General features: G+C 38.8%; 1 protein-coding gene across 1 annotated transcript; it reads left to right on the top strand.

Annotated features, from left to right (window-relative positions):
• The first annotated feature begins 5512 nt into the window (after positions 1-5512).
• Positions 5513-10956, top strand: LOC135769353 (extracellular calcium-sensing receptor-like). The gene is made up of 6 exons (XM_065278686.2): positions 5513-5724; positions 6082-6370; positions 6451-7194; positions 7291-7518; positions 7984-8107; positions 10058-10956. The coding sequence occupies exons 1-6, from the start codon at positions 5513-5515 to the stop codon at positions 10954-10956; spliced, it is 2496 nt and encodes an 831-aa protein (XP_065134758.2).
• Positions 10957-15982: the final 5026 nt, after the last annotated feature.

A 15982-nucleotide genomic window follows, 5' to 3' on the forward strand; every position in this document is an offset into this window, starting at 1 on the left:
ATGTTTGGTCATTGTGATTAGAGCTGATGCTGGTTAAAAAAAAATGGCATCAGTGAAAGTGGAAAAAATATTAATCTATAATATTTTTGACACTTTTTTGACATGGACATTTTTGTCCTTTATGGACCTGAGTGTCAGACTCAAGAAAACAGAAGATCTCAATGCAGTTAACAGAAATGTTTATTGAAATGATAATGAGTGTAAAAATGACAAAAGCACGTCTGGGCTAAAAGCCACACCAAGGCAGACGGCTGGGAGCGGGGAGCACACACAGGCACTGGGGCGAAGAACCACACACGTTCGGGCTCCGGCCAGACAACGAACGGTGGGAGAGAGTATGTAAGGCCGATCACCTCACGCAGGGAGAGTCGTAGTCAACCCAGCTGCTGGCACACGAGACAGGTGGTAGAGAGAAATCCTGCAACGGGCAGAGAGAGAGAGAGAGAGAGGCGGTCAGAGTCTTCAGCAGAGTCCGTGCTGGACAGCGCACAGCGGCAGTCCGAGTCTTGCGCAGAATTACGCGCCGGAGCGCACTGCGGCTGGACAGCGCAAGATGGAGACAGGCGCTTGGAGAATCCACGGACAGAGTGTACACAGCGGCTTGAAGGGAGACACACCACTCAGGATAGACAGACAGCTGGCGAGGAATCTACTGGGGAAAAGTCAGCAGAGAGAGCACGGAGAGTAATCCAAAATCCACTGCACAAACTCCCGGAAAACAGAGAGCACAGACTGGGGTAGGGAAGATTAAGTCAAAAACTGAAAACAGAGACAGGAACAAAAATCCACAGCAAAAACTCCCGGGTAGCAGAGAGCACAAACTGGGGTAGGGAAGATTTAGTCAATAAACAGGAAACAGGGACAGGACAGAACTGGGAACTAGCAGAGCTAGTAGTGATGTTAGGTTCTTGAACGAATCGTTCTTTTGAGCCGGTTCTCAGGAAGTAACCGGTCGAGCCGCTTCGCAAATCGAACTGAATCGAACTTTAGTTTTGGGCACAGGTTCCGGGTTGATGACGCAGGACGCACAGCCGAAATAGCACGTCGGACTCTTAGAACCGAACGAAGTTTGTCGATGATTGCCGAGGCGAGGATTGCCGACGATTCTCATGAATGAGTTGCTGACACTGCGTGTGAATCACCAAGGATTTGAACGAGCCTGATTCGCGAAGTTTTTTGTTTTATTAGTTTCTTGATATGCTTGTTTTATTGGTTTTGATACGATTTATTTTGCATGCAAATCATATTGTATTTGTTTAAGGAAGACCAATGAGTTTAACACACAAGTTTATTTATTATTTATACTTACACACATCCGCATCATTAGGAATCTTATTCAAGTTGTAGGCTTGTCAAAACTGGTCAGTTATATCTGGCATTTAATATTTATTTATTATTTATGATCCGCGATTTAAACTGTGACCACAAACATTACTAACTTGTGAATGCAAGGCAATAAATCACCTATGCCTTCACAAAAACAACTGTTTATTTAAATGTTTTAATGTGTTGACACAAACGACTTTATTTGAATGTTTCATTGATACAATAAATGCGTATAGTAATGTCATTTCTTGATGACGTCAGGAACCGGTGAATCGGCTTTTTGAACCGGTTCAATGAGCCGAACTGTCCGAAAAGAGCCGGTTCGCGAAAATGAATCGGACTTTGCATCACTAAGAGCTAGTAATTTGGCGAGTACACACAAAGTGACAGACACGTCTAAAGACAAAGTGACAGGCGAGTATCTCAACAAACTATGACAAACGAACTTGCCAGGAACAAACAAACACACAGGACTTAAATACACAGACATGATGACGGGATAACAAGCAACAGGTGAGGAAGACGAGAGGAGGCAATCACACGGAACAGGAACACCTGTGAGGGAAGCACACGTGAACCTGTAAAACACATACAAACACAAGACAACCACAGTACCCACAAGACAAAACCATAAATATATTTATATATATATAAATATATACAAATATATAAAAACATATACACACATACATACATATACACATACATATAACATCTATACATATATACATATATACATATACACATACACACACATACATATATATATATATATATATACACACACACACACATATACACATACATACATATACAAACAACATACACATACATACATACATACACACCCACATATACATACATGAAAACAGAACACTAGACTAAACAAGACATAAACAACAAAGACTGGAAAATGCAAGGGAGCGGGGAAAAATAACACACAATGACAAGAGAATACAAGGGAGCGGGGAAAAGTCACAAGACACGGGAAAAACGTGGTCTGATATGACAATATCAAAACCACATTCTCCCACACAAAACATTGTACTGTCAGGACCCTGCCATACACAACTAGATATAATTACCAAACCAGATTATGGCAGAGTCCTCACACTGAGAGGTAACTTTTTTTAAATCTGATACTGCATAAAAATATAAATGCATACAAACTAATGTTGTTGTTAATCATTGACATATCCAAGGCTGTAATAATCAAAGAAAAAAAATTTGCTTAGCATTTAGTAAATTAAAAATAATTAAAAATTTTCTTTTTTTCATAAAAACAGCAGTGGCATTATGTAAACAAACCAGCATTTAAAGGGTTAAAATTTTGAAAATTAATGCATGTTTGGTCATTGTGATTAGAGCTGATGCTGGTTAAAAAAATGGCATCAGTGAAAGTGGAAAAAAATATAAATCTATAATATTTTTATGACACTTTTTGGACATGGACATTTTTGTCCCCTATGAACCTATGTGTAACTTTTTTTAATTGATGCACAAGGGTTAGTGACTTACACTGTTAGGTTTAACAGTGTGTAGTAAAACCATGGTTTCTATAAGGTATACTAGTAAAATTATTTAAAAATGTATTTTTGTTTACAAATACTATAGTAAATCATTGTAAATTTAGTAAGGGATGTAGCTTATTGAGTTGTTATTAAACTCTGGTAAAAGTACTGTTTGGTCATTGTAAACATTATCAGAGTTAGAGTTTGGTTGGCCAGCTCATTATCTAAGAGAAAAAAGCAGTAAAAAGCACAAAAGAACTGACCATTGCTGTTCCGACTCTTATTTGTGTTTTTGCAATCATTATAGTACAAACACAAAAAGGGATGAGCGTGGTTAACTTATCAACTTACCAATACTTCATGTTTGTTTACAGTGGCAGTTCTAGCCTGTTTGTAGTACCCCGGTGAACCCCTTATAGGCACCCCCCAAACCTACTGCCAGTTTTTTAAAAAGACATGTAAAACAAAGAAATTATTCTTCCAAACAAAACAAGCATTTTAAACAAAAAATGCTTACAAAATCAATAGTTTTCACTGATTTCCAAACACTAAAGACTACTAACCCTTACATTATTTAATAGAAAGTCATCAATTATATCATTATAGAAAATCTGCCCAGGAAAGAAAGAATTATTTCTTATGATAGCAGGATCACTGGGGTGTTCTTGTTAAGCACCTGTAAATGTGTATCGAAATACAGTCAAACACTGATAAATAAAATTATGATTTTGGTAAATGTATTTTTTCATCCAAATTAATACAGTATGTTATTATGGACAGTGTATCAAACTTTGGAAGTTAACCACATAAATATCATAAGTGATATATTTGATATATTTCTTAATAAGCATATTGCGCTTTGACATAACTTCAAACATACATTGTATCTTTTGCACATTTCTCCTCTTCCTCTTTTCTAATCTGTGCACCTAATGGCTAAGGCTAGACTGTTTCTCGTCTGTAATGTTTTATAGATTAGACATCTGTAAGAGTTGCTCCCATGGACCCGTTCCACTCACACTCCACCCCTTCTTCGCACACTTTGTCATGGTAGCGAATAGCAAGTTTAGTTTTTTATCAATGACATCTGAATTGGGTAAACTCTGGTATAGTTGAATCTTAAACATAATGTTGAAGGCACAGAAGACTGGCTTAAAACCTATCCCTATAGACACCTGAGAAAGGGGGCACGCCTTATTTGCCAGGACAGAGATCACCCATTAAACGCGCTTTATTGTGTCGGGTGTTTCAGTTTTGGGGTCTTTTATCAATTAGGCACTAGGCCTGGCAAACTCGATTCCTTTTAAGGATCCGGGCTATTCCGAGTCACTCACTAAAGTGATCCGGGTTGTGTGATTCACTTGAGTCATTTGAGTCAGTATTGCTAAATTGCCAAGGAAACTCAGTACAGACCCACTTGTAACCGGCCGATCCATGCGACTCGCGATTATCAGAGCTGGAAACATTGCAGACTCGCAGACCATGGACATCAGACTCGCTCTACAGATCCACAGAGCCTAGTGGATCTATAGAGCGACTGAAGTCTCCTCAAAAGCAAATCCATAACAAAAGCCTTTCACTTCTGAAATAACATGCTTATAGGTTTTAGGTATGGTGTATTTGGTCGACCATTTAAAAAAGAAGCCTAATAACAATAGCATAATAATACGGATCAGCCGGTTACGAGTTGAGAGATTCTCGAGTCAGAGCAGATTCGCATGTCTCTCGAGTCCGCATTGTTTCCGGCTCTGAGTGAGAATCTCGGGTCAGTTCGCAGCTCGCGCGGATCCACAGGTCTCTCGAGTTTGCAATGTTTCCGGCTCTGAGTGAGAATCTCGGGTCAATTCGCGGCTCGCGCGGATCTGCAGGTCTCTCGAGTTTGCAATGTTTCCGACTCTGAGTGAGAATCTCGGGTCAGTTCTCGCACAGATCAGCCAGTTACGAGTGGATCTGTAGTGCGAGCAAAGTCTCATCAATAATGTTGAAAGAGGTTTGTGTGTGTGGTGGCGCTGTTTATGGTTTTACACTGAATTGTAGTAGGACTCAACTGATCCGGGTTAATGACACTACAGACTCGCGACTCATGAGTTAATTTAAAGATCCGGGTTAAAGATCCGAGTGAGTCACGACTCGAACAGGTCTATTAGGCACTAGATGCTGCTTTTTGTTATACTGCCTTGTGAAATGCTTGTATTGCAGACATTGCAAGTGTCTGTTGCAATGCTTTGATATTTACGGAAAGCAGACAGTATAACCGCGTATTCAGCCACAATGCACACTCTCCGTATACAACACTGTGTGACAGCTGATGTAATAAAGATCAAGCCAATAAACACAGCTGATCCCGATCTGTTTAAACATGCCTTAATTGACCCTGATATCATTGCAGTTGGCTCGGGATATTCCTACAGGTGTCAACTTCCTGTGTATATAACAAAAAGAAAGAAAATAAAATCTGTGCAACAAAAAGTCTGTGCAACAAATTAATATCTAAAAAATAAAAAAATGATACAAGTACACAGACACTATTCCACCCCTTCTTGACTTGGTTCATGATATGCCCCATGAGAAAACTGGCTATGTTCATGCATCATTCATGCATATTAACTGTCTATAAAAATAGAGACATTACTGGGTCAATCACATTTGAGCTGCAGGTGAGCTTAGTCTTGGGGATGTTCTTTTTTCTATACACGCTCCTGCTTTTTCATCACCTTCTATCTGCAGAGGCAGAAAACACTATTTGCCGAATGATGGGAGACCCTACATACCCAGTGTTTTCTAAGGATGGAGAATTTAATATTGGAGCAATTTTTCCAATCCACAGCAAAGAAACATTACCTTCATTTAAATTCACACAGAAACCTCAGCCTCTATCATGCTCTAGGTTTGCTACATTAAGAACTATGCTATAACAGAAAACACTTTACAGTAAGGTTGTATTTGTTAACGTCAGCAACATAACAATAGTTCTACAGCTTTTATTCATCTTAAGTCATGTTAATTTCAGCATTTACTAAAACATTTAAAAAGTAATACACAATGAACTAACATGAACAACTCTATTGGCATTAACTAACATTAACAAAGATTAATAAATGCTGAAATGTATATTGGTCTAATATGATGTTACTTAATGCATGTACTAATGTTAACAAATACAACCTTATTGTAAAGTGTTACCCTAAAATACTAATGTAATTAATCCTCATGCTTGTAGTCTTCTGTTTGAATATTTTTACAGTGTGAATCTAAGAGATTTTCGGCTGGCTCAAATCATGATATTTGCAATTGAGGAGATTAACAAAAATCTGTATTTACTTCCAAATGTTTCTATTGGCTACAAAATCTATGATACTTGTGGTTCAAGACTGTCTTCTATGAGTGCAATTATGGCAGTGATGAATGTCCAGGACATTGCAGCAAGAGAGAAATGCATTGGAGAGTCTCCTATACATGCTATTATAGGAGAAACAGAGTCTGCCACAACAATTATTTTGTCTAGAACCACAGGACCGTTTAAAATTCCAGTGGTAAGAGGCAATGAGTGTAACTGTTTAACAAAATTGTTAAAGACTGACAGTTGACTTTTTTACTGTTTTTTTTTTTTTAGATAAGTCACTCAGCATCGTGTGAGTGCCTCAGTAATAGGAAAGATTACCCTTCTTTCTTCAGGACGGTTGCTAGTGATTATCACCAGGGCAGAGCACTTGCACTCTTGGTCAAGCACTTAGGCTGGACTTGGGTTGGAGCTGTGAACAGTGACAATGATTATGGAAACTATGGAATGGCCACATTTTTGAATACAGCACAAGAGCAGGGGATTTGTGTAGAGTACTCTGTGAAATTTTACAGAACAGAGTCGGAAAAACTCCAAAAAGTGGTAAACACAATGAAAGATGGCACAGCAAAAGTAATTGTTGCATTTGTTTCATTTCTTGATATGGGATTACTAATTGAGCAACTTAGTATCCAAAACATTACAGGCCTCCAAATAGTTGGAGTAGTTGGGTGGATAACTTCAAAGAATTACATCACTCCTAACACTTTTCATGTGATGAGAGGGTCACTGGGTTTTGCTGTGCGAAAAATCAATGTTCAAGGGTTTGGAGATTATGCTATAAAATCATTCTGGGAAACTGATTTTCCATGCTCACATAGAGATCAATCTGAATTAAATTGCAGCAGATTTCAGGATCTACTTGAGCTGAAAAATTACAATGAAGATGTGTCTGAACATAGATATTCAAGTAATGTCTACAAAGCAGTATATGCTGTAGCTCATGCACTACACAGTCTGCTAAAGTGCACAGGACAAGAAGGTTGTGAAAAAGCCCTGACAATACAACCACAACAGGTAAGTGAGAAAAAATAGAAAATTGAATAAAGGCTCCATTTAGCTTGACTTGATGTTCAATTGCTTCCATGATCATGTTCCAAATCTTTTTATTAGGTGGTTGAGGCTCTGAAAAGGGTAAATTTCAGTGTAAAATTTGGAGATTGTGTGTGGTTTGACAGCACTGGTGGTGCAGTGGCCCAGTATGAAGTTGTGAACTGGCAGCAGGACTCAGATGGATCATTTCAGTTTAAACCAGTGGGTTACTATGATGCCTCACTGCCCCCTGACCAGCGCTTTTTCATTAACACTGAAAACATAATCTGGGCTGGAGGACAGTTGCGGGTAAATAACCTGTTTATCTGACAAGGTTAATTTAAACTGAGGAAACATAGTATAAAGATTTTATGTGTTACTTTCACACACAGAGATATGCACACATAAAGAAAACCGTGAGAAAGCCATTTATGGTGTTTACATGCCACGCGAAATCGGGGTAATTAACAAAAAACTACTTGTGCCGATTGGTTTTTGCTTACGCTTTAGGTGTATGGGCTTTCCCTGATAAAAGAAAACAGTTTTACGCATTTACAAGACCCCACATGTTATGAGTTTATTAAGCATAATCTGCGTAAGACTGTACATTTAAACTCACTAAATACTAAATTTATTTTAGTCTGCATTGCAGGTTTTCATTATAATTAAGCTTCAAATTTGCAATAATCTGTTTTTTTTTTAAATTACTGAAATTTTAATCTTCAGGTCTGTATAAAAAACTGATGTACATGTATTTTGTATGTTTTCGTGTAGAAGCCCAAGTCTGTGTGCAGTGAGAGTTGTCCTCTAGGCACTAGGAAGGCAGCACAGAAAGGAAGACCTGTCTGCTGTTATGACTGTATTACATGTGCAGATGGAGAAATCAGTAATGAGACAGGTAAACTTCAGCCCATCTTAAAGATCCAAAGAAAACTGGTTAGTTGTTCTCTTTAGGGCATTTCACACTGCGTTTAACCCTGGGTTATATACATTCTAAACCAGCTTTTAACTCTAGCTTCATCGTTTCACAGTTGTAATTTAGAAATGGGGTTATCCCTAAAATTAACCTAGGGTTAAATTAACTTTTTTGACCACCAGCCAATGAACAATCAGCATTTCCACTAGCCAAAGTTTTTCCGGTAAAATTAAGAGAAATTATGAGTGCCACTGAATGCAACAATGATTTAGATTTTTCCTTCTGTGTACATGCGACAATCCTGACAAAACATGACAACACTCATCAAACATAAGCTTTCTTCGTTTCTCTGTCGATAGACAAAGCTTTACTGGTGCACAGGCCTCCCATTTTTTGCTGACTTTTTTGAAAGCCTGCTGTGTGCAAGAAGTGTGCAACACTTCTATACAATGTCCTTTGCTTAACCCACTATTCTACAGTGCAACAGGTACTGCAAAGGATAAATATGCATTTAAAAATATTAAGTATAATCTTCATCAGACCTAACATTATTAATATGTTTGGAGGTATAAATGGCATAAAATGTTTGGAAAAAATGACAGCAGATAAATATTTTCTACATTATACAATAATAGCAATGATTAATAACTTATTTTTACAAGAATATTTTTAGAAATCAATCATTTTATGACTGCTACTAAATAATCTCAGTCATAGTTACTGCTAACTGTTTATGTAGTGTCCTAGAGTTAAATATTAGTAAACTAAATATTAATTTCATATCTGAAAATACAGAACAGTATAACACATCCATCTGTTGATTTTCTCAGCAACAATGCAATTCTCTAGACTTAACAGAGGTTTTTCCTCTGTTTGAGACCTGACAGGGTGAGGGGTTGTAGTTTGTCTTACCTCTCTTAAACTCATCATCTCTCCTTTCTTCTTCCCTTTCCATGCTTTGCACAAAAAATTTCTGATGTCCATCTAAAGGAACCAATAATGATCCAGTCAGAATAAGATTATCAATATTATTTAGAAACTTACTTCTCGTCATGTTTTCATGATTACTCACTCGCGTGGCGTCACTTTTTGAATGCAGTTGTGCGCGGATGTATGAAAGCAAAGACACGCGCGGACACGGATACATGCGTGCACGCGTCAGTGTGACTGCTTCGTCGCTTTTACAAGCGTAAATTGGGTAATTACATTGCATATAGATCTGTTTTTGCCGCTATTATCTTTGCAAAGGAATACACTAGTTAACTGCTAAAATGTAAACTTGAGATTTACACCTGGGCACAAAAGATTTACACAGTAAAAGGGGTCTAGCGACACCCCTGTCTTTCAGTCTATCCTCCCTGCTCCCTTCCTTGTGTTTGGTGGACGCCCTCAGTTCGTTTCCATGGTTTCTCGCGCTGGTTTGCTGCAAACTGCGCGCAGCCAATTCATCATCGAAACATCAAATGTAGGGAGTACTGCCAGAGGGATAAATGACTAAGAACAGAGCTTTTTGTATCATGCATGCAATGCCTCATGCATCACCGGCCAAACTTGCTAGTAAGTTATTATGTTTAGGGTTGCTTAAAGACAGGTGTGTTGGAGCTGGGATGGACCTGAAATCTGCAGGCCCGTAGCTCACCAGAAGCAGGGTTGGAGACTACTAACGCAGGGTTTAGGAATGCAGTGTGAAACGTCAGATTATGAATACCCAGGGTTATCTCTTCAAGTATGAACAGTGTGAAACGTGAAACACATAACCCAAAATTCCATTAACCTGGGATTCAGAATAACCTGGGGTTTACAATTTCAAGTGTGAAAAGCCCTACTGTGTTCTCCTCCTACTGTTTAGGTTGATATTTCTTATAAATGAAGTTATAAATTGAAATTGAAATATTTTTTGTCTCCAAAAGTGATCACAATCTTTTCTTCCAGATTCGAATAACTGCCAGCAGTGTCCAGGGGAATACTGGTCTAATACTGAGAACACTGAATGTGTGTTAAAGGCTGAAGAGTTTCTGTCATTCACAGAAGTTATGGGTATAGTGTTAGTCTTTTTCTCTCTGTTTGGAGTAGGAATAACTGTACTGGCCTCCATCCTGTTTTACATTAAGAAGGACACTCCTATAGTAAAAGCCAACAACTCAGAGCTGAGCTTCCTGTTGCTCTTCTCATTGATTCTGTGTTTTCTTTGTTCTCTAACTTTCATTGGTCGCCCCACTGAGTGGTCCTGTATGTTGCGTCACACAGCGTTTGGGATCACTTTTGTCCTCTGTATTTCCTGTGTTCTGGGGAAAACAATAGTGGTGTTAATGGCATTCAAGGCCACACTTCCAGGAAGTAATGTCATGAAATGGTTTGGGCCTGCACAACAGAGACTCAGTGTTTTTGCCTTTACACTTATACAAGTTCTTATCTGTGTGCTTTGGCTAACAATAGCTCCTCCTTTTCCTCATAAAAATGTGAAATATTATAAGGAGAAGATCATTCTTGAATGCAGTCTGGGTTCGACTATAGGTTTCTCTGCTGTGTTGGGTTATATTGGTCTTCTGGCTGTCTTGTGCTTCATTCTGGCTTTTCTGGCTCGGACGCTGCCTGATAACTTCAATGAAGCTAAATTCATCACATTCAGTATGCTCATATTCTGTGCTGTATGGATCACATTTATCCCAGCTTACGTCAGTTCACCTGGAAAATTTACTGTAGCTGTGGAGATATTTGCTATTTTAGCATCAAGCTTTGGTTTACTATTCTGCATATTTGCACCTAAATGTTATATAATCCTGTTTAAGCCTGATCAAAATACAAAACAACATTTGATGGGGAAAATATAAATACTACTGAGAAAAAGTAACATGGTAACATTATTGTACAGTATATCTAGAACCAGAATAAAAAATATTGAAAATGCAACTGTGTAAGTTATATCAAGAAACAGTGGCAAAAGCTTTTCAGAAATTCAGACAAAAAATCTAACCACATGATGCTCCTAGCTTAAATAAACTAATCTACCCTAAATAAACCAAAGTGTATTACAAAAGAAAATGAATGACAAGATATAAATCTCCTATAGCTGCTACCATTTTGTCTAGCCCTAAGGCAGTTTCTGCCCCACCTTAGGTCTTATCATGTGCTAGTTCACACAGGCAACATTGCAGTGGTGGCAAAGATATATTTCCAGGGAGGCCTACATTTACAATGCTTACAATGCCCAGGGCAGACTGCTCTCGCTAAGCACAATTTTCATCCCTGGGAAGGCAGATGCCCTATAAAGACAGGTTCTGTATGCAGTAATATAGACTCCATTTTAGTGGTGGAGCAGATTTGGCCGGGCAGAAGTCAAATGATACATTGTCCTCTTTGGTTCTCTTTTTCACCCAGCCCCCTTGGGCTTAAATGCTATGGTACAGATGTGGCCGAGGCTACATCTGGAAAGGGATCACAGAGATTGGCTCTGGCTGCTGCTAGTAGCCATGTTCTGGTCAGTCTGAGTATGGTTTACCAAACTCACAATTTTGCCAGGCTCGCAATTTCCATTCCAGTCCATCATAAAAATGTTCAGTGGGGTAGTGGTCAGGCTCTGAGCATGCCAGTTAAGTTCTTCTTTTGCCTTTACACAACACAAAGTTGTCTTTCAAGTTAAATCAACATTTGTTTCAAGTGAATGAGTATGTAACATTGTTTTTACATATTTTTGTAGCAAATTCTCAACTCTACAAGATACAGTACATTTTTGTTTGTGAACAAATGTTTAGAATGTGTTCCTTGGCCTTATTTAAACAACTTTTAAAATATATTTTTTTACTAACCATGCATAACATAATATACATAATTTCATGTTCAAAAATTGTAATACATGTTACTCACATATTTTTGTAGGACATTTTGTGCTGAATAGAGTGTTATGTGATATAAGTGTGAGGAACTGTAGATGAATGAACCCAAATGCACACAATGTCAGGGGAAAACAGAAAACACTTTATTAAACCAATCAAAAACCTACGAGGGGGTACAAAACATGAAACTCTGACAGATAACACTAAAACTTTGACTGGATAACTAGACTTGAATGTACACGAACACGAGAAACAGAACACAATGAACCTGCACAGAACTAAGGACACAATGACATTAAATAGAAAAAAACAAACAAGATAACGAGCGGGAACAGGTGATGGGAGAAAACAAATGATTACTAATAAGCAGGAGAACGAGGGGGTGGGGACAATAAACAAGGCATGAGCCTCCACATAAGGCCTGGGCCTGCCAGAACCCTGCCACCATGACAAAATACAAATACAACATAAGTCTTCAAGGCAGAATCCTGGCAATAAGCCATTAATATGTTTTAAGCAATTAAAAAACAAACAAATGTAAGAGCATGTCAAAACCTCTGCCAGTGTCCTAAAATGGTTGGACCATGGGGGTAAATATGAAAAAATATAGAGTTCTAGAGTAAAGTTATAACATTTTGAGAATAAAGTACAAAATTCTGAGATGAAAATCATAACTTTATGATTATGTAAGAATAAGGTTTTGCAGAATCAGGCATCACGAAGATGGAGGCGTGAACACATTGTGAGGCTAAGCGTTTTACCAGATATCGGAAAATAGTGTAAATTTACCTGGTTATTTCCTTCGTGTTCGCTCAATTCAGTTATGCAAACTATAGCTACAGTAAACACTTTTGGACATCAATAAAATGTGTGCCATTTACATGGGATCATCCTTTCGACTTCAGCGAACTCCCGTTGGAGCTACTGAGATCACAGCGGCCAAGCGGATCACTCACTGACCCGAAGTGTTTGGCATCGAAACCATAAACAAATATGGGGAAAGCGTGGAGGGCTGCATGATGAGTTTAGGCTAAACCCACACCGACCAGCTCTGCTCAGCATCTTCTTTGCCAACGTGCAGTCTCTGATGAATGAACTAAAGATCTAGACCCTCAGACAGAAATGGCTTATGGACTGCAATGTTTTGTTTAATCACTGAAACGTGGCTCTGTAACGATATCCCAAACTTCTTCAGGGCTGACAGAGTAGCAGCAACCTCTGGTAAAACAAGGGTGGTGGAGTATGCATTTATGTAAACAAATCATGGTATATAGACTCTGTCACTCTGGATACCTACTGCTCTGTTGATCTGGAGTTCCTAGGGTATCTGCCAGACCAAACTCAAACATAAACAGAGGATTGAAGAACACTTCAATTCTTCAGACCCTCTGCGTATGTGGCAAGGCATACAAACTAGCACAGAATACAAACCACCCAGCAATGTGCCTCCCTCCAGCTCTGCCTCCCACCTTGATGAGCTCAGTCACTTTTATGCTTGTTCAAAGTATACTTGATCAAAGTAATAAGGAGGTCTACCTCAAAGCTGAGCATCAACCCAATGAACTGGCTCTCACAATCTCCACCGTTTACTCCACTCTGTGTAAAGTGAATGCACGGAAGGCAAATGGAATACCTGGTCGTGTGCTTAAAGCCTTTGCGGAGCAGCTGGCTGAGGTCTTTACAGACATTGTCAATATGTCTTTGGACCAGACAACTGTCCCCAAAAGTTTCAAAACATCCACCCTCGTGCCAATACCATTTTACACACTCATTAACATTAAACATTATATTGATTTAACTTTTGTATGCTACTTTTTGTGTAAAGGCAATGTGCAAGGGAGGGTCAATGGTAATGAATATTGATGTGATTCACACCTGAGCAGATAAAGACTCAACCACCTAATGCCTCAATGAGGAATGTTGTGCTAGATCATATTACGCACACACTTAAAATATCCTGTAGTGCAGCCTTACTGAAAGTTGCAAAAAAGGCCATTTAATTTATATTTTCAACTATCTATCACCTATCCAACCCTACTAAACCCTCCAATTCTACCTTCAATTCAGAAAATTAACAAGTAAAAACCCTTCAGACCGAAACGCTGCAAAACAACCAGTCATGAGCTTTTGGTTTCAAAAACATTTAAAATTAGTACTGACTCAATCAGGCATCCCAGCCAAACACATTTCAGGACACTCTTTTCGTATAGGCGCCGCAAGCACAGCCGCCCAAAAAGGACTCACGCAGCAGCAGATCCAAGCTCTCTGTCGTTGGTCACCAGCGGGCTTACCCCGTCCGATCGCAGCGAGTATTGAACTCCCGTCAGATGCTGCAAAAGCCCTCCTAATATAAATCATCCACCCCATCACCAATCTAAAATAACAACATGTCCACGTAATCGTCAGCGGGGCTTACCCGTCCGATAGCAGTGAGTATTGAACTCCCGTTGGACACCGCAAAAGCCCTCCAAATCTAAAATAACCAAACATCCACCTCGTCGCCAGCGGGGCTTACCCGTCCGATCACAGCGAGTATTGAACTCCCATCGGATGCTGCAAAAGCCCTCCTAATATAAATCATCCACCCCATCACCAATCTAAAATAACCAAATGTCCACCTGATTGTCAGCGGGGGCTTATCCGTCTGATTGCAGCTAGTACTGAACTCCCGTCAGATGCTGCAAAAGCACTCCCAATCTAAAATTACCAAATGTCCACCTCATCATCAACGGGGGCTTACCTGTCCGCTCGCAGTGAGTATTGAACTCCCATCGGACACCGCAAAAGCACACCAAATCTAAAAACAAACAAACGTCCACCTCGTCATCAGCGAGGGCTTACCCCTCTGATCGCAGTGAGTATTGAGCTCCCATTGGACTCCGCAAAAGCCTTTTTGGAGGGATACTCTGCGTTCGGGTCCATTTCCAAGATCAGAGCCCTCTCCCCTGACAGCACGCCAAATACGTTTACAAATTTAATATATCCTACTTATTTGTAAGTGTGAACTCTGTGTGAAATAATACATTTCGTGAAATAACGTCAAATAAACTACTCAAGTGCCTGCAGCTGTCTACAATCAGTAATCAACATATCCTCTAGTATCACCAGCTGTCTACAATGAGTAATCAACACATCTACCCAATCAGCATGAAGGCAAGCCCATATATAATCACAGTCAAACTCACCTAAGGATTCTCTACAGTCTTCAGAATCCCTCTACCACCCCGTCTCCTCTAACTCACCCTGTGGCACGCTGGTGTATTATGAGTTCACACTTACAAATAAGTCGTAAATCATTATGCACTTATCTGTTCGTAAGCATGGTTGATAAATGAGGCCCCTGAACTTTTGAAACAACGCAAATAAATAAAAACACATGTTGAGTCAAATATTATTTTGTGTACTCACAAAAAAATTCTCAAGAGTTAACACAAAAACAACGCTTTGCTCACATATCGCAAGTTACTCACTGAAGAAAACTCTTATTTTTTTGACTCTCTTCTCTCTTTACTCACTCGTTATCATCCAAAACAATTACAAGAACCCACACAGGAGGCGAGTTTTAGCCATTATACATCCAATCAGATAACAAATAGCATAATTGGTTACACACCCCTTGTGTTTTACAGATACATTTCTATCAAACATTACGTAAGATGAAGTAACAAACATTGTACATAATAATATCAAAATATTGAAATAAATTAAACTTATCTCCGAATTAGAGATGAATACAATATGTTTGAACAGATGATGAACAAACAGAAAAAAATATCATAATAAAAATAAATGTTTTACCAGTTGATCTGGACTATTTGCACTAATCATATTTTGCACAGACTTTACATTGTTCAAACTATTACACTGGAACTGTCTAACGTTGTTACTGAACTAAGCAAAGTAAACATATATTTCTATAAAAATATTATTGCACTCCCAATATTGTGCATAGAATAAATTGTTTAATAATACTATTGTAGACACATCAACTATATTTATTCCCACCATCATTACGTGGCTGCTG

The sequence above is a fragment of the Paramisgurnus dabryanus genome, chromosome 9, assembly GCF_030506205.2.
Source record: "Paramisgurnus dabryanus chromosome 9, PD_genome_1.1, whole genome shotgun sequence".
NCBI classification, from domain to species: Eukaryota; Metazoa; Chordata; class Actinopteri; order Cypriniformes; family Cobitidae; genus Paramisgurnus; species Paramisgurnus dabryanus.